The sequence below is a fragment of the Hordeum vulgare genome, chromosome 3H, assembly GCF_904849725.1.
Source record: "Hordeum vulgare subsp. vulgare chromosome 3H, MorexV3_pseudomolecules_assembly, whole genome shotgun sequence".
Lineage (NCBI taxonomy): Eukaryota > Viridiplantae > Streptophyta > Magnoliopsida > Poales > Poaceae > Hordeum > Hordeum vulgare.
In genome coordinates, this window is record NC_058520.1 from 86,145,681 (window position 1) to 86,161,939 (window position 16,259).

General features: G+C 45.6%; 2 protein-coding genes across 2 annotated transcripts; one reads left to right on the forward strand and one right to left on the reverse strand.

The window, feature by feature from the left end:
• The first annotated feature begins 2,690 nt into the window (after positions 1-2,690).
• Positions 2,691-5,458, forward strand: LOC123443077 (serine carboxypeptidase II-1). Its single transcript, XM_045119328.1, has 9 exons — positions 2,691-3,183; positions 3,266-3,361; positions 3,460-3,552; positions 3,690-3,775; positions 3,857-4,120; positions 4,328-4,455; positions 4,565-4,660; positions 4,824-4,929; positions 5,034-5,458. Exons 1-9 carry the CDS (start codon positions 2,826-2,828, stop codon positions 5,196-5,198), a joined length of 1,392 nt encoding a protein of 463 aa, XP_044975263.1. The 5' UTR covers positions 2,691-2,825; the 3' UTR covers positions 5,199-5,458.
• A 341-nt stretch (positions 5,459-5,799) lies between these two features.
• On the reverse strand, positions 5,800-7,041 carry LOC123443078 (lectin-like). The gene is made up of 3 exons (XM_045119329.1): positions 6,605-7,041; positions 6,406-6,524; positions 5,800-6,328 (listed from the first exon to the last, which is right to left on the reverse strand). Exons 1-3 carry the CDS (start codon positions 6,842-6,844, stop codon positions 5,953-5,955), a joined length of 735 nt encoding a protein of 244 aa, XP_044975264.1. The 5' UTR covers positions 6,845-7,041; the 3' UTR covers positions 5,800-5,952.
• Between the last annotated feature and the right edge of the window lie 9,218 nt (positions 7,042-16,259).

The following is a 16,259-nucleotide window of genomic DNA, read 5'->3' on the forward strand; positions in this document are numbered from 1 at the left end:
TGTTCGGAGTCCCGGATGAGATCACGGACGTCACGAGGGTTTCCGGAATGGTCCGGAAACGAAGATTGATATATAGGATGACCTCATTTGGTTACCGGAAGGTTTTCGTGCATTACCGGAAAAGTTTCGGGCTCATCGGTAGTGTACCGGGAGTGCCGGGAGGGGTGCCGGGGACCATCGGGAGGGGTGTCACGCCCCAAGGGGTCTCATGGGCTATGGGAAGAGATAAACCAGCCCCTAGTGGGCTGGAATAAGTTCCCACTAAGGCCCATAAGGTTTGAGAAGGAAAAAACACAAGGTGGAAAGAGTTTCCAAGTGGGAAGGTGGAATCCTACTCCAAGTAGGATTGGACTAGGACTCCTCCACCTCCAATTTCGGCCAAACCTTTAGGTTTTGAGGCTGCCTCCTCCCCTCCCTCCCACCTATATATACGGAGGTTTTAGGGCTGATTTGAGACGACTTTTCCACGGCAGCCCGACCACATACCTCCACGGTTTTTCCTCTAGATCGCGTTTCTGCGGAGCTCGGGCGGAGCCCTGCTGAGATAAGGTCATCACCAACCTCCGGAGCGCCGTCACGCTGCCGGAGAACTCTTCTACCTCTCCGTCTCTCTTGCTGGATCAAGAAGGCCGAGATCATCGTCGAGCTGTACGTGTGCTGAACGCGGAGGTGCCGTCCGTTCGGTACTAGATCGTGGGACTGATCGCGGGATTGTTCGCGGAGCGGATCGAGGGACGTGAGGACGTTCCACTACATCAACCGCGTTCACTAACGCTTCTGCTGTACGATCTTCTCCTCTTCTGCTCCCAGGTATGCGTAGACATGCACAGACCTCACCTTCTCCTCCCCTCCCCAGCAGGCAGCCTCTCCCCAGCGACGAACCCTAGCCATCCAGCCACGGCGGCGGATCCCTCGGGCTTGGCCGCCGTGATGATATTTGTAGCAAGGGGAGACTGAAGAACAGGATGATCTGGTTACTATTATTTTTGCTGGGTTAAAATTGCTACAATTTTGCTGGGGTTTGTAGCATGGACGGAAACCACCATCCTCTGAAGAAAGTACAGATATAGTATAAGTAAGTTGCAGATGGTTGCTACCAAAATGATGGTATTTGGAGCCCATCTCGCCTTGGATCATTCTTAATGTTACAAAAAAAACTGCATATTTGGTGCGTTGGGGGTACATGATTAGTACTACTAGTATATATGAATAGTGTGTTTTTTGATCAGTAGGATGTAGCTCTTGATACTGCACCCCCTCTGCTCTGCTGCAGATTACGTACACCTATATATGATGCATATAGCACCTTCTGAAATCACTTAAAACCACAAGGAGAATATTTGGTCTCTCGACGCTCACAACTGCACTGATTGTTCATTTATGTTCCTTTTAGCTTCGCAACTGTTTCTACCTCTATTTCTAAATGTAAGACTGCTGAATTAAGGCTGAGCTTAAATGTAAGACTGATAAATGTAAGACTGGTGAATATAAACTGCTGAATGTTTATTTTTCGAAGTATCCCATCCTTTCTTGTATAGCTCGTGATGTTCTTGTTGTACCAGCTTCTGTGGTACCGTCTGAATCAGCTTTTAGTAACAGACATCGTGTGGTAAGCGACTATAAAGGTAGACTGAGCAACAAGACTGTCGAAGTCTTGATGTGCCTCCAAGATTGGTATAGATCTGATGTTCAATGTGACATTGTTCAAGAAGACCACTACTATTAACTGAGGTATGTGTGCACCACGAATTTACTTTCAAGTTTCTTGTGTGGACTCTAGAATATATTTAGAAAACTTGAATTTTCTTTCCATTTCTTCTAAGCAAGTACGTGAAAACTGAAAAAGAGAAATATTGAGTCTATTTGCTTTGCTTGGATGCACTATTTGAGTCTTTAAGAGCAGTTAATTTAGTTTCACTGCCCATCAAAGTTTGTTTGGTATATTAATTCTTATGAACTGTAGTTTAACTGTGTGAACAATGCCAACTTTTGCAGATGCAGAATCAGTTTAAGGCATACATGGTAGGATGGAAGAGTTGCTGAGGTGGTAGATGGAAGCATACATGTCATCTACAAAAAAAAAGCTTGATTCATGGTGCAAGTTGATCTTGCTTTGTGGATTTTGATCTTTCTTGTACTATGAAAGTATGAATTTTGTCCTGTAGTTTAATTATTATCTGAGAGAGTGTAAGATGTAGATAAATGTTTAATTTGAAGAGAGATTCGGAGTAGTTTTATCTGAAAAAGTCTATTTTGTTGCAGTATATGGATTGTATATGGACAATATTTTTATCTCAGAAAGTCAATTTTTTCTGAAGAGAGATTTGGTGTATTTTTGTCTGAGAAAGTATGAATGTTGCAGTATGTGGACAGTATATGGACACCATAAGTCCCGCATAAAAATTGACTGGGCTACCACTTAATCCCACGTAAAAAGTGATGGCCAATGTGGACAAGTCACAGAACGTCCAGCGAGCCGCCCACTTTCATCCGGACGTCTGACCGACCCAAACAGACAAAAATGAACAAAATCGTGGTCCGTTTGGGTCGCTGGAATTGCCGGTAACATTTTTCAGGAAGATAAAGCTCTATAGCTGGTGGAAAAAATAAATACAGGTGGCCCATGGACAATGATGAGCTGACGCGTGACGATGCACTTATCTAGCCACACGATCCAAATAGTAGGAAATGTCAAATTAAAGCCAAATTACCACTCCACGCCTTCCACGCTTCCTCCATCCCTCTCACGAGTCGCCATTGGCCTCGCGTTGGCTCACTCCTCGCAGCACACAGTCCTGGTCTCCGCTGAGCCACCGCGAGCGCCAATGGCGGTGGCCGTGCTGCTGGCCGCCATCCTGGCGCTGTGCCCGCTCCCCCTTTCCCTCGCGTCCCCCTCTGCGGCGGCGGCGGCCGACCGCATCACGCGCCTGCCGGGCCAGCCGCCGGTCAACTTCTCCATGTACTCGGGCTACGTCACCGTCGACGCCCCCGCGGGCCGCGCCCTCTTCTACTGGCTCGTCGAGGCCGCCGTCGCGAAGCCCAAGTCCGCCCCGCTCGTGCTCTGGCTCAACGGCGGGCCCGGCTGCTCCTCCGTCGGCTACGGCGCCTCCGAGGAGCTCGGCGCCTTCCGGATCAACGCCGACGGCAGGACGCTCTCCATCAACCCCTACTCCTGGAACAAAAGTAGATTCCTCTCTCTTTTCGCCGTTCGATCGGCAAGTGTGTTGCGCTCTGACGCGGGGTGGATCCGTTCGTTGTGTCGCAGTGGCGAACGTGCTGTTCCTGGACGCCCCCGCCGGCGTCGGGTACTCCTACTCCAACACCAGCTCCGATCTGCTCACCCCCGGCGACAACAAGACAGGTGAATTGAGATCAGGCTACCTACTTGCCTCATGCTAGTGCTGCACTTGCTCTAGTGGATATGTGTTGTGCTGAATGAACACCAATGCTGCTGTGCAGCTCATGATTCGTACGCTTTCCTGGTGAATTGGCTGGAGAGGTTTCCGCAGTACAAGTACCGTGATTTCTACATCGCCGGAGAGAGCTATGCAGGTAAACTGCAGACAAAATTGGTTCATTCTGTTTCTAGCATGGAGGCTCACTTCTGAATTTAGCAGAAATCACATGTATATGGTTTATGTGCCAAAGTGCCTGCATAGTTTACTCTTGCTGCCATGACTGCTTTTCAGGGCACTATGTCCCTCAGTTGTCTCAACTAGTGCATAGGAACAACAAGGGAGTGAGGAAGCCCATCCTGAACTTCAAAGGCTTCATGGTTAGAACTTCTTGAGCTCTTCTTTTGGTGCTCTCTTAAACTGTCTCGTGATCTTGTTCTTACATATGGTCTGATATCTAGGTCGGAAATGCGGTTATTGATGATTACCATGATTTCGTTGGAACGTTCGAGTATTGGTGGACGCACGGGCTGATCTCTGATGACACCTATCAGAAGCTGCAGCTGGCTTGTGAGTTCGATTCAGCTGAGCACGAATCCGAGGCATGCAACAAGATTAATAATGTTGCTGAAGCTGAGGAAGGCCTGATTGACGCATACAGCATCTACACACCTACCTGTAAGAAGACCTCACTTCATAGGCGAAGGCTAATCAAGGGCCGCAGGGTGAGCTTATCAACTACTGAAACTATAATTCTGCTGATAGCTAAGCTAGTACTACTGTAACAGAATGGTATGTTGGCACATTTGATTATTATAATGATTACTATGCAGCTAGTATTTAAAGTACAGTTTAGACTCCTCTGAGATTTGTATGAACATAATAAAATTTCATATGCTGCCACCTAACAGTATTCTCTGTTTAAAATGTAGCCCTGGTTGCCAAGAGGATACGATCCCTGCACCGAACAGTACTCAACAAAGTACTACAATCTACCAGAAGTGCAGAAAGCTTTTCGTGCCAATGTTACGGGAATACCGTATTCCTGGACCGCCTGCAGGTCTGTTGAACTGGTTTCATCTTGTTTTCCCCACAACTAGTTCCCTGTGACTGACCGGAAACCCTGCTTGTTAATGATAGTTTGCGCTAAACTTACTCCTATTTCACAGTGATGTCTTGTCTGACCATTGGAAAGATTCACCGAGGTCCATGCTTCCTATTTACCGCGAACTGATTGCAGCTGGCATAAGAATATGGGTCTTCAGGTACACCAAATTTATGTTGAAAACATGATTTGGGCTGCATCATAAATCTTTAACAATGGTTCCAATGCTGATATATGATCATTATTGACTGTACGGCTCACAGTATTAAGTAGCCCGTCTGGCCTTCTGAGGTTTTAATTGTTTAAATTGGGAAATTTGACAGTGGTGATGCCGATTCCGTAGTACCCCTCACTGCTACAAGATACTCCATTGATGCACTATATCTTCCGACCGTTACTAATTGGTATCCGTGGTATGATGAGGAAGAGGTTAGTCAGAACAGTACTAAAACAACAATAACAGTTTTATTCCCTTATTATTCACTTTGCTACATCTATGCTCATCATTTTCTAATGGTGTGGATCTTGCTTAGGTTGCTGGTTGGTGCCAAGTGTACAAAGGTTTGACGTTGGTGACAATACGAGGCGCAGGGCATGAGGTTCCCCTTCATCGTCCACAACAAGCCTTGAAGCTTTTTGAGCATTTCTTGCAAGATAAACCCATGCCTCGGCCTGCACATAGCATTCAGTCGTTTTAGAATTTTCTTCCACTTAAAATGGAAGATCAGCCCATGAAATCATGTTGTACAATTTCAAGTCCAGTTACCAGATTTTCAGTTGAGCAGATTTTCTCTGTCCATTTGATTTCAGCTTGAGAAATGGGAACAGAATCCCACTGAAGTGGGACAATTAGAGCTTTGTTTTTAGTTTTCATGAGCTCTGGGGTGGCAGTGTAATTTGAATAATAATTCCATATTGGACACTATAAAATGTGACCATGTCACTGTTATCTGTTAAACAACTGTGCCACCCTTGATCAAGTTGCGGGCTTGAACTCTCCCTTACCTGTTTTCTGATCTGATCCAATCAACAAACATGTCAAGGAACGTGTTAAACTTGTAATGTGTCAACCTTGCTGAGTGGTGATTTATAAGCTTTGTGCCTTCTCTAAGTTGTCCTCTGTGGCGACTCGTATTTAGATAAATGTTCGAGTAATTTTTGGTAAGCATATCACATATTACAGAAAAACAGAAAATAGTGCAGTGTTGAATAAATGACATTACTATTGCAGTCAGATAACCAGTACTTAGAGGTTTATAGCAACCGAGGAAAGTGATCTCAGATTCTTTCTAGTGCAACTTTTTCTTCAAGACATAACATTCATTCAAAACTCCTGATATTTTGTACTGTAACAGTGAAAACATTATTCCCATGCATGAAACTGATCTTAGCGCAGTCGACAAACAACAGCCAATGATCGCTGGTAACAAAACACAACCAAAACCAAATCATTCATTCTTTTGGGATGATCTTGATGCCCTTGATAAGGAGCCCCCTCTTCCACTGCCCACCATCATACTCAAACATGGAGATCTCAACCTCTCCATTCTGCCCCTTGTGCGGCTTAACCTCCCCAACCTTGACCTGCAGCCACTTCCCCCTGGGCTTCTCCTGCAGGTTCTCCTTCTGCTGCTGGATCGTGCCGTCGGGGAACTTGAGCCGGAGGTTCACCGGCGTCGACCACCCGTAGGCCGGGTCGTCGAGCTTCACCTCGAAGAAGACCTCGTAGGTGACTCCTGGCGTGAGATGGGACAGCTCCAGCTTCCCTTGGACCTCCAGCCAGCAGACGTTCTGCAGCGCCACCGTCTCGATTCCGGCCTGGGCGTCACTGATGGTAACATTTCAGGTTCAGAACATCAGGTTAAGTATGTATATATGTACACATGTTTATGATTCTTAACTAACCTTCCTTCTTTCAGGGGGTGCCAAGTCCAGTACTTGGGGTCTTCGCTCCAGGTGATGGCCAGGCCTCTAGGGAACAACATGAAGCAGTTGTGCCTGGTCCTCTCGTCCACCCAGTACTTCTGCACCGTTGCAAACAATGTTTGAAGCATAAGTTACATCACATATCAGATTATCAGTTCAGTGTTGAGAAGAAGTAAACCTTTGTTTTCCCGGCCAAGAAGATCCCGGCGGTGACCTGATCTTCCAGCGCGGCTACGTCGGTGACATTCTCCCCGGCGACGATCTCCCGGAGCATGTGAGGAGCCGGCGCCCTCTTGGACTGGGCCTGGTTGGCGGTGTCAGAAGTAGAAGAAGCGCTGAGCGCCGTCGGCACGACATGGCCATCCGCGGTGGGTGAGGAGGCGGAGGACGCCTCCGGTCGCGACGGCGCCGCCCCCATGCTCGGTCGGTTTCTCTCAAGTCTGAACTCCTCGTTGGTTCCAGCAACAGTCCAAGCAGGCGGTGGCGTATATATAGCTGCAGATTGGCTAGACGCCTAGAAGCATTACGGTTTCGTGGTAAAGGAGTGAAGACGGAATTTGATGACCTTTTCGCGCCTACGGTCGTGCGCTGGTCGGCATGCGAGAGCTCTCCAAGATGATATTGTTGGCAAAGATGATGGCATCGGGATAACAGCGGCCGAGAAAATGCGGCGGAGAACATCAGATTCCGTAAACTTTGCCTTTTACACCCGCTTTGAGCTGAGCTCGGCATCTGATTCCATGATCCGGGGGATGAAGCTTGTGCCACGCACGGAAGAATCTGCCTCCTTTTTCGCGGGGTCAAGGATAGCATGCTGCCGTAGCAGTGATGCTTCGGTTGATGGTATTGTCGCGACACACGGAGCGACGCGTCGTCATGGGCTCATGGGGGATACAGTCTTGTCAGGTCTGTAGTCTGGAGTGTAGATTAGAACCAAATATGTTCTGATTGAAGTCTGATTGGAGTTGCTCTGGGGACGCAAACATGTACCCATTTCATTTTCAGTGTAGGCAGAAACTTCACGGTTGCACGTCAAGGCTGTGTTGCACACAGAGGGTCCTCTGCGGCGCGGGAGTTTCGTGTTGTGTTAGATCGTGAAGCGAGGCGGAGTTAATTATAGAAAACATTAATATTGAAGGTTAGGGTTACAAAAACCACACTTCTACGAAATTGTATCAAAAACATAACCACACTTCTACGAAATTGTATCAAAAACATTATTTTTCAGACGAAAGAAGTACAAATACCCCCCCTGAACTGTCAGATTCTGAATAGATCACCCCCAACCGCAAAAACCGGAATCTTAATCCCGTAGACTGACAAATACCAGTCAAATCACCCCTGAGACCGTTTTGATGGTTTTGAGCACCCGGTTTTGCATACATGGCAGGGACAGTTGAGCACTTTAAATGAGGGGGTTGCCACATCGGCAATGCTTGGTCTAATTCGCCCCCTCCCCTGCCTCGACCGCTCCGCTTCACCTTTTCGCCTCCCGCTCCCCTCTCCTCTCTCTTCGACGACACGGCGGCGATTAGGGCAACGACGGTGGCGCGGACATATTTCATTTACTGCTTGTGAACATATTTTATTTACTGCTCTGATGAGGCCCTTCTGCTCGTCAGAGATGAAAACCCAGCCATTACCATGATGATTAATCTGAATGTCCTTCTGAAGAAATGACAGAAACCAGTACCAACCATCATAACTCTCAACCTCAACAGTTGCCCATGCAATTGGATACATTTGGTTGTTGGCATCAATCCCAATAACACAAAGAATTTGTCCATGCACTGCCCCCTTGAGGAAACAATCATCTAACCCAATAACTCTTCTACATCCAGCCATAAAATCTTTCTTGTAACCATCTAGACACACATACATCCTCTCAAATACATGTCTATCATGTACATCAGGGTCCAATGTGACTGCAACAGTACTTTCAGAATTGCTCCTAAGTAACTCCAGGTGGTAGTCAAATACTCTAGAATACTCACAATTAGTTGAATCTATGAGCTTTTTCATTACAAGCTTCTTTGCCCTCTTACATTTGGATATGTTCACATCAGCTAGCATATCTTCTAGTACAACCTCTTGCATTTTCTCCACCCTCCAAGTTGGGTTATCTTTTATTTGTCTGAAATATTTCCTAGCAATCACAGTACTTGTCACCAACTTATTATCTCTTCTAGGCACACAAGTATGGACATTGTTGTACCTCTGAACTATCAACCAGTTAGATTTGCTATTTATTGACCCATATATACTCCAATTGCAACCTTTCCAGCTACACTTCGCACTCACTCTCTTCTTCTCATCTTTGGGAAATATCAAATGATGGAAATTCTTCAGTCCATATTTAACCAAAGCATTTTTGAATTTTCTGCTATCTGAAAAAGCCATGCCAACCTCAAACTGGGGTGCACCTGAAGTGTCATCATACACCTTATGGTTTGTCTTTCTCCTTCTGACAACATTAACCTCTCCATCATTGGCCTCATCATAAGAGAGATCATCATCACTTTCAAAATAAGGAGTGTCATCTGCATCATCATCCAGCTTACAGGTTTCTGGTACAATGAACTCCTCAGGAACATTGCAAGTTATTGCTTCTTCCTCCCTAAGCATCTTCTTTCTCTTTTTCAACTTGAACTCTCTGGCATATTTTCTGTCCTCATTAATTTCATCATCTTCAACAGAACTATTGCTCTCTGCAGGAGGCACAACATAGTCACTGTCACTATCTGAGTCACCTGAAACCCGCACCTCCTCAATTGCAACACCTTTTCCTCTTTCAGATACTGAGCTTTCACTCCTAAACACATGCAATTTGGTTATGTATTGATCCTCTTCTGCCTTTCTTTCCTGTGCCTGCACCTCCTCTGTTTGCTCTGCTTGATGATCCTCTACAAATTCAAACTCCCAATCACTTGCTTCAGGACTTTCCTCAGCCGGAATGGTAACATATATGTCAATCACACCAGCATCAGTCACATGATTAGCCATCACCTCCACTGATTGTTGATCATCAAGTACAACCAAAGCATTTGCCATATCACCACCTGGATATTTCCACTGCAACTTGGTGTTTTCTAGAACAGTTTCAGAGTAGGCTACATGATCTGCAATTTTTTTCTTCAGTTCACATAGTGATAAATTTGTGTGCTCAATGCTGGGCATCCCAGTTTTTCCTCCCAAATACACCCAATCATTTCCATCATGCTCAAAATCCCCACTGAAATGAAATCTGACAGACAGATAGTCCAGTGGATCCATTCCTAAATAAAAAATCACACAAAAACAGGGCTAAGTACAAGTACTGAAGTTTTCTACCAAAAGAAGTCTTCTTTCTTCACATCAAAACAGAGCATATGCACACCAATTTCATGTATACAAAAGCCTAAACATGAACTAAACCCTAGAACCCAAATAAAATCGACAGAAACCCCCAATCTGACAAGACTCATGCGTACAAAAATGTACGATTTGCAGAGCAATGTTACGGTCACTGTAGCACGTATGCGGTGTGTACATGCCTAGTTTGACCTATTGTTGACCGCCACGTAGTGGTCTCTCATTCGGTCAACGATTCATGAAGGTTTTTTTTGTAAAAGAACCAAAATCCCCAATCCCTCAAATCCCTAACCCACGGCGTCCCCCTCAAATCCCTAACCCTCCGTCGCTCTGCTCCGCCTCCGTCGCTCTGCTCGGCCACCACCGTCGCTCTGGCGCTGTCCCCCGCAAGCTCTGGCGGTCATGTCTCTCACGAGCTCGTCCTCCTCTGCTGTCCGCCGCCGGGCGTTGGCGCTGCCGCTGATCCGCTGCGCAGGCCGCAAGGAGAAAGTGCGCATGTTTGTCTCCACCACTGAGAAGCACGATGGATGGGTCTTCTACAAGTGCCAAAATCATGGGGTTAGTGTTTCCATGGATTTATCTCTTCGATTTATGTCCTGTCCATGGATTCTATTCCGTTTTGGATGGAAAGATTGAACTTTTTTTTACCTTGGCATGTATTTTTGGGATAGGTGAGTTGTGAGTTCCGGCGTTGGGAATTGGAGTACGTGCAGTACCTGGTTGACAATCACTATCTGGTTGGCGATGCAGCTGTGGATGCTATTGGTGCGGCTGAGGAACGCAGGGAGCAACTTCTGAATGCACAAGAGCTTCATTACATGAATGGATCAACCAGCATGTCTAAGAAGTTTGTGAAGAGAGAGAGAGTGGCAATGTCATGACCAGGCAGCAAGTTGCTGCACTGATGAAGCTTGGGAGAGAGCTGGTGATGCTCATGAAGATCCTATTTGCTATTGTGCTGATGTTAGGTGTTGGTGCATTGGCGCTATACATGGTGAAGAACTGAAGATTAGCTGCATTGGTGATGCCAGGTTCATTTTGGGAGACTGCAGTGATGTTAGTAGTGGTGGCAGTCCTAGTTTGGTGTCATGTAGTTTGTTTCATGTAATGGTGTCATGTAATGGTGGAAGTGACAATGTTATGCTGAACCCAATGTTATATTTGATCAATATGATGTTCTTATGTCATTCCTTCTTAATATGTGATTACTTGTTTTGTGTACAAAGTTCCTCCAAATGGTGTCATGTTATGCTTATTGAAAGGGTATATTACAATGTAAGGCAGTGTTGTCTACAAATAGGACCAAACTCACCAAATAAGAAGTAAGTCTTTTCCAAACTTGACAAATATGCCAAACTGACCAAATATAATGCATGAAAACTTGTTGTCACAACCAAATAAGTCTTGCCCATCATCCACATACAAAATAAAATAGCCATGTTTCTTACATGAGAATATTGCAGTCACTATGCATCATACTATCTAAAGACATCAAACCTGGCCTACATGGAATGTTGGCCTATGTAGATCCTCTGGTCTGAAAGTCCTGAACTTCAAATGCAGCTCTTCATCATCTGAATCAGGTGCCCACAAATCTTCACCTTCAGACAAGTCTTCATCTGAATCATACTTCTGTTTGCCTTTGTCTTGAGATTTAGGTTGCACTTGATCCCCTTTATGCTTTGCTCTCTCATTACTTTTGTTTTCCTGCCTCTGTTCTGGTTCATCCTCATCTACATTATATGCATACAAGTCATCATCATCATTGCCTATTTCATTGTCACTGTCCACAAGTAGACCAGGGTCATAATCCTCATCATCTGTGTCAGTACCTGCATCCTCTTCTTCCATTGCATAAGTGCATTTTCTCTGCCTAGCACTCCTCCTCATAGATGTGCTGCCTCCAACATCCTCTGCTTGCATTTCAGTATTTGCCTCTGCTTGCTCTGTTTCTTGCTCAGGGAATATAACCTGCAGAGGAATTAGTGCCCCTGTCTCTGGCTCTGCCTCTGCTTGCTTTGTTTCTGCCCCTGCCTCTGCTTGCTCTGTTTCTGCCCCTGCCTCTGCTTCCTCTGTTTCAGACTGAACACTACTGCTGGGAATCCTCTTTGCAGGGCTGATAACTGGAGGCAAATGTGCTCTTGGATAGTGCACAACATCATCTTCATTTGAATTTGCCTGCAAGCTGTCATCATGATCTAGATATATACTGAAGAAATGGTGCCCAATATCAACAAACACCATCATTCTGTCTGTCTGCTCCTCATCACTAAGTTCTCTTAGACCATTTGTACTGGGTGTAAGGATGGGCACACCGTAGAATACTTTGAGCCTCCCTGCCATCTCATAACCTATTTCCTCAACTAGGCTTTCAATGAGAATTGGTGACCAGGTTACCTTCTCCACATTATCATACCAGATGGCTCGACCATTCACATAAGCACGGTTCCTCCCATGCCCAACAAAAAATCCACCATGATTAATTTCAACAGAGAAATTTCTACTTCTACGACCTGATGCACCAACACATAGACAACAAGCATCAGAATCGACTGTATATACATTTTATTAAAAGAGATAAAACCCTAAGCCCCAATTCTCCTACCCCCAAATCCCATACCAAAACCCTAGAACAATCGGTCCTGACTAACAACAACAACACATCTACAAAGGCAATGCGGCCCTAAAAGGTTGGTTTTTGAACATCAAAACGCTCGGATTCTTGAGGAAATAGGACTTACTGTACACAGGGGGAGGTGCCCCTTCTGGACGACGAACAGGGGCCATCGACGTCGGGTCCAACGGGAAGAAGGAGTGCTGCGGCGGTGCCTCGTCGACGACGCACGAAATCAGCCCCTCGCCACGACTATACCACCGACGATTGCCGGGGCGGCGACTCCCCTTTCTCTGGGCGAAGACGAACAGGGGACGTGACTGGAGGAGGAGGAGGAGGAGGAGGAGGGATGATTGGGGATTAGGTGATGCCTGAGGGGCTATTCGCATATTTCCACTGCCGTCGCGCCGCGGATCGCCACCTGTTCCCAACGATCGGTCAGCACGTGGTCAACTAGGCATGTATGCACCGCATACATGCTATAGTGACCGTACATTCACGTCCCATCGTATACAGTGACCGTAACGAGCGTATTCCAATGTTCAGTGACCGTATCATGCTTTCGTCCCAAATACAGTGACCATGAGTGTATTTATCTCCCGTCCCAAAGCCCTGCGCTGGGCCTGGTGGCCGACGACGAGACCATGGCCGGCATGCTACCTGGCTGTTCTGCTCGCTGGGCAGCCCAAATCCAATCTGTAGTTGATTGCTTTTTCGTTTTTTGATTGAAGGACCTCCTTGTAAAATTACAGGGACTGTTTTGTATATCTATAAATCCCTCGTCTAACGTCGTCTATCACGAACCGTTACGTCACCTCAGCAAATGCGGGCCCGTCATCAAATGAGTCAAACCCGTCACCTCAGGAAATGCGGGCCCGTCATCAAATGAGTCAAACCCATCGACTAGTGTTTTTTGCAAAAGATTAGCATGGAAATTAGTGTTTTTGGGCACAATTCCGTAAAAGTGTGGTTTCTGCAACACTAGCCTTCAGTGTCGATGTTTTCTGCAATTAACTCAGCGTGGCGTGGCAGGTAGGTGGAGGCAGCGGGGAAGAGCATAGCAGGGATGAATCCCTGACTGTGGTCGCTGCTATGAGCGGAGGAAGAGCCCCGGTGCTGGAGAAAGTAGATGGTAAATTGAAGGACGTGCAGAAGCTGAGAAGAAGAAAATCAGGATTGGGAAGAAGCAAGCATGCTCCTCTAAGGTGAGCAAGCATCAAACAATGGGTAAGATCCTCTTATACAGGCATGCACAAGTTGAATATGTAGGAAGAACACTACTCAATGTCTGCTGCCCGTTCTCAGATATTCAATGCAAAGATCTAGGAAAAAAACAGGCTCGTCTCTAATTTCCATGATAAGGCAGGGAAGAAAAAAGTTGTGGGAGGTGGACCCTCGACCTTTAGTAAAGAACTAATAGCGATGGAGGATTTTGCACCAAACAAGACTATAGAAGAGTATGAATTTAAAACCATTTCGATTTGGGTAAGAGCCTATGGAATTCCTATAAGGATGATGAGTAAAGAATCAGGGGAGTTCGTAAGAGATCATAATTGGGAGGTCCTTGATGTAGATTTAGATGACAATGGAAAAGCAACGAGGGCTTTGCTGCCTCTTGAGCTTGCGTTGGTTTTTTCCTTGAAGAGGAAAGGGTGATGCAGCACAAGAGTAGTAAGTATTTCCCTCAGTTTGAGAACCAAGGTATCTATCCAGTAGGAGAATCGCGTCAAGTCCAGAGTACCTGCGCAAACACAAAAGAGCTTGCACCCAATGCTATAAAGGGGTTGTCAATCCCTTCAAGATTGATTGCAAAGTGAGATCTGAAGGCGGAAAGTGCAACGAAGTAAAAGTGTAAGGCTGAAAATATGGTATGAAGTAGACCCGGGAGCCATAGTGTTCACTAGAGGCTTCTCTCAAAATAGCAAATATTACGGTGGGTGAACAAATTACTGTCAAGCAATTGATAGAACCGCGCAAAGTGATGACGATATCTAAGGCAATGATCATACGTATAGGCATCACGTTTGAGACAAGTAGACCGATACTGTCTGCATCTACTACTATTACTCCGCACATCGTCCGCTATCTAGCATGCATCTAGTGTATTGAGTTCATGAAAAACAGAGTAACGCTTTAAGCAAGATGACATGATGTAGATGCATAAACTCAAACCAATGATGAAACCCCCATCTTTTTACCCTTGATGGCAACAACATGATGCGTGCCTCGCTACCCCTTCTGTCACTGGGTGAGGTCACCGCACAGTATGAACCCAAAACCAAGCACTTCTCCCATTGCAAGAATCATAGATCAAGTTGGCCAAACAAAACCCACAACTCGAAGAAAGGATATGAAATCATGCATAAGAGAGATCAGAAGAAACTCAAATAAGATTCATAGATAATCTGGTCATAAATCCACAATTCATCGGATCTTGAAAAACACACCGCAAAGAAGATTACATCGGATAGATCTCCATGAAGATCATGGAGAACTTTGTATTGAAGATCCAAAAGAGAGAAGAAGCCATCTAGCTACTAGCTATGGACCCGAAGGTCTATGGTGAACTACTCACGCATCATCAGAGAGGTCATGGTGTTGATGAAGAAGCCCTCTGTATCCGAATCCCCCCTCCGGCAAGGCACCAGAACGTGCCCCAGATGGGATCTTGCGGAGACAGAAGCTTGCGGCGGCGGAAAAGTATTTTTGTGGATCTCTCTCGCAGTTTTGAAATTTTTCTGAATTTATAGGCGGGAGAGGTAGGGTAGACGTGCCACAGGGGGCCCACAAGCCTGCTAGGCGCGGGCCCCCTGGCCATGCCTAGGGGGCTTGTGGGGTCCCCTGGTGGCCCCTGCCTTGGTTCTCAAGTCTGGCGCGTATCTTCTCTTCCGGAAAAAATATTTTCGGACGTTTTATTCCATTTGGACACCGTTTAAAGTCCTCCTCTGAAAACGGTCAAAAACACGGAAAAAACAGGAACTGGCACTAGGCACTGAGTTAATAAGTTAGTCCCAAAAAAGATATAAAAGGCATACAAAACATCCAACGTTTGACAAGATAATAGCATGGAACTATCAAAAATTATAGATACGTTGGAGACATATCAAGCATCCCCAAGCTTAACTCCTGCTCGTCCTCGAGTAAGGAAGTGATAAAGACTGAACTTTTGATGTGGAATGCTACCTAGCATCATTGTCCTTTGTAACTTCTTTCATGTGACATGAATGTTCATATCCGTAAGATTCAAAACAATAGTTTTCTATTGACATGAAAACAATAATACTTCAAGAAAACTAGCAAGGTAGTCATGAACTTTCGAAATAACAAGGCCAAAGAAAGTTATCCCTACAAAATCATATAGTCTGGCTATGCTCCATCATCCTCACACAACTAACTTAAATCATGCACAACCCCGGTATTGGCCAAGTAATTGTTTTTGCACTCTTACTTTATCAAACCTTTTACAACTATCACGCAATACATGAGCGTGAGCCATGGATATATCACTATAGGTGGAATAGAGTCTGGTGGTGGTTGTGAGAAAAAAAGGAGGAGATGATCACATTGACTCGGCGTATCAAAGGGCTATGGAGATGCCCATTAATAGATATCAATGTGAATGAGTAGGGATTGCCATACAAAGGATGCACTAGAGCTATAAGTATGTGAAAGCTCAAAAGGAGAAATAGTGGGTGTGCATCCAACTTGCTTGCTCACGAAGACCTAGGGCAATTTGAGGAAGCCCGTCATTGGAATATACAAGCCAAGTTATATAATAAAGATTCCCACTAGTATATGGTGGTGAGAAAGCAAGAAGCTCTCAATCATGAAGAACATGGTGCTATTATGAAGCAAAAGTGTGGAAAAA

Bases quoted from the DNA above. Each gene is read 5' to 3' on its own strand.
- LOC123443077 (XM_045119328.1), top strand. From the start codon at position 2,826: ATGGCGGTGGCCGTGCTGCTGGCCGCCATCCTGGCGCTGTGCCCGCTC. The intron at 4,121-4,327 runs GTGAGCTTATCA...TTTAAAATGTAG, and splicing joins GGCTAATCAAGGGCCGCAGG to CCCTGGTTGCCAAGAGGATA. The intron at 4,661-4,823 runs GTACACCAAATT...GAAATTTGACAG, and splicing joins ATAAGAATATGGGTCTTCAG to TGGTGATGCCGATTCCGTAG.
- LOC123443078 (XM_045119329.1), bottom strand. From the start codon at position 6,844: ATGGGGGCGGCGCCGTCGCGACCGGAGGCGTCCTCCGCCTCCTCACCC. The intron at 6,525-6,604 runs GTTTACTTCTTC...GCAACGGTGCAG, and splicing joins TCTTGGCCGGGAAAACAAAG to AAGTACTGGGTGGACGAGAG. The intron at 6,329-6,405 runs GTTAGTTAAGAA...TGTTACCATCAG, and splicing joins CACCCCCTGAAAGAAGGAAG to TGACGCCCAGGCCGGAATCG.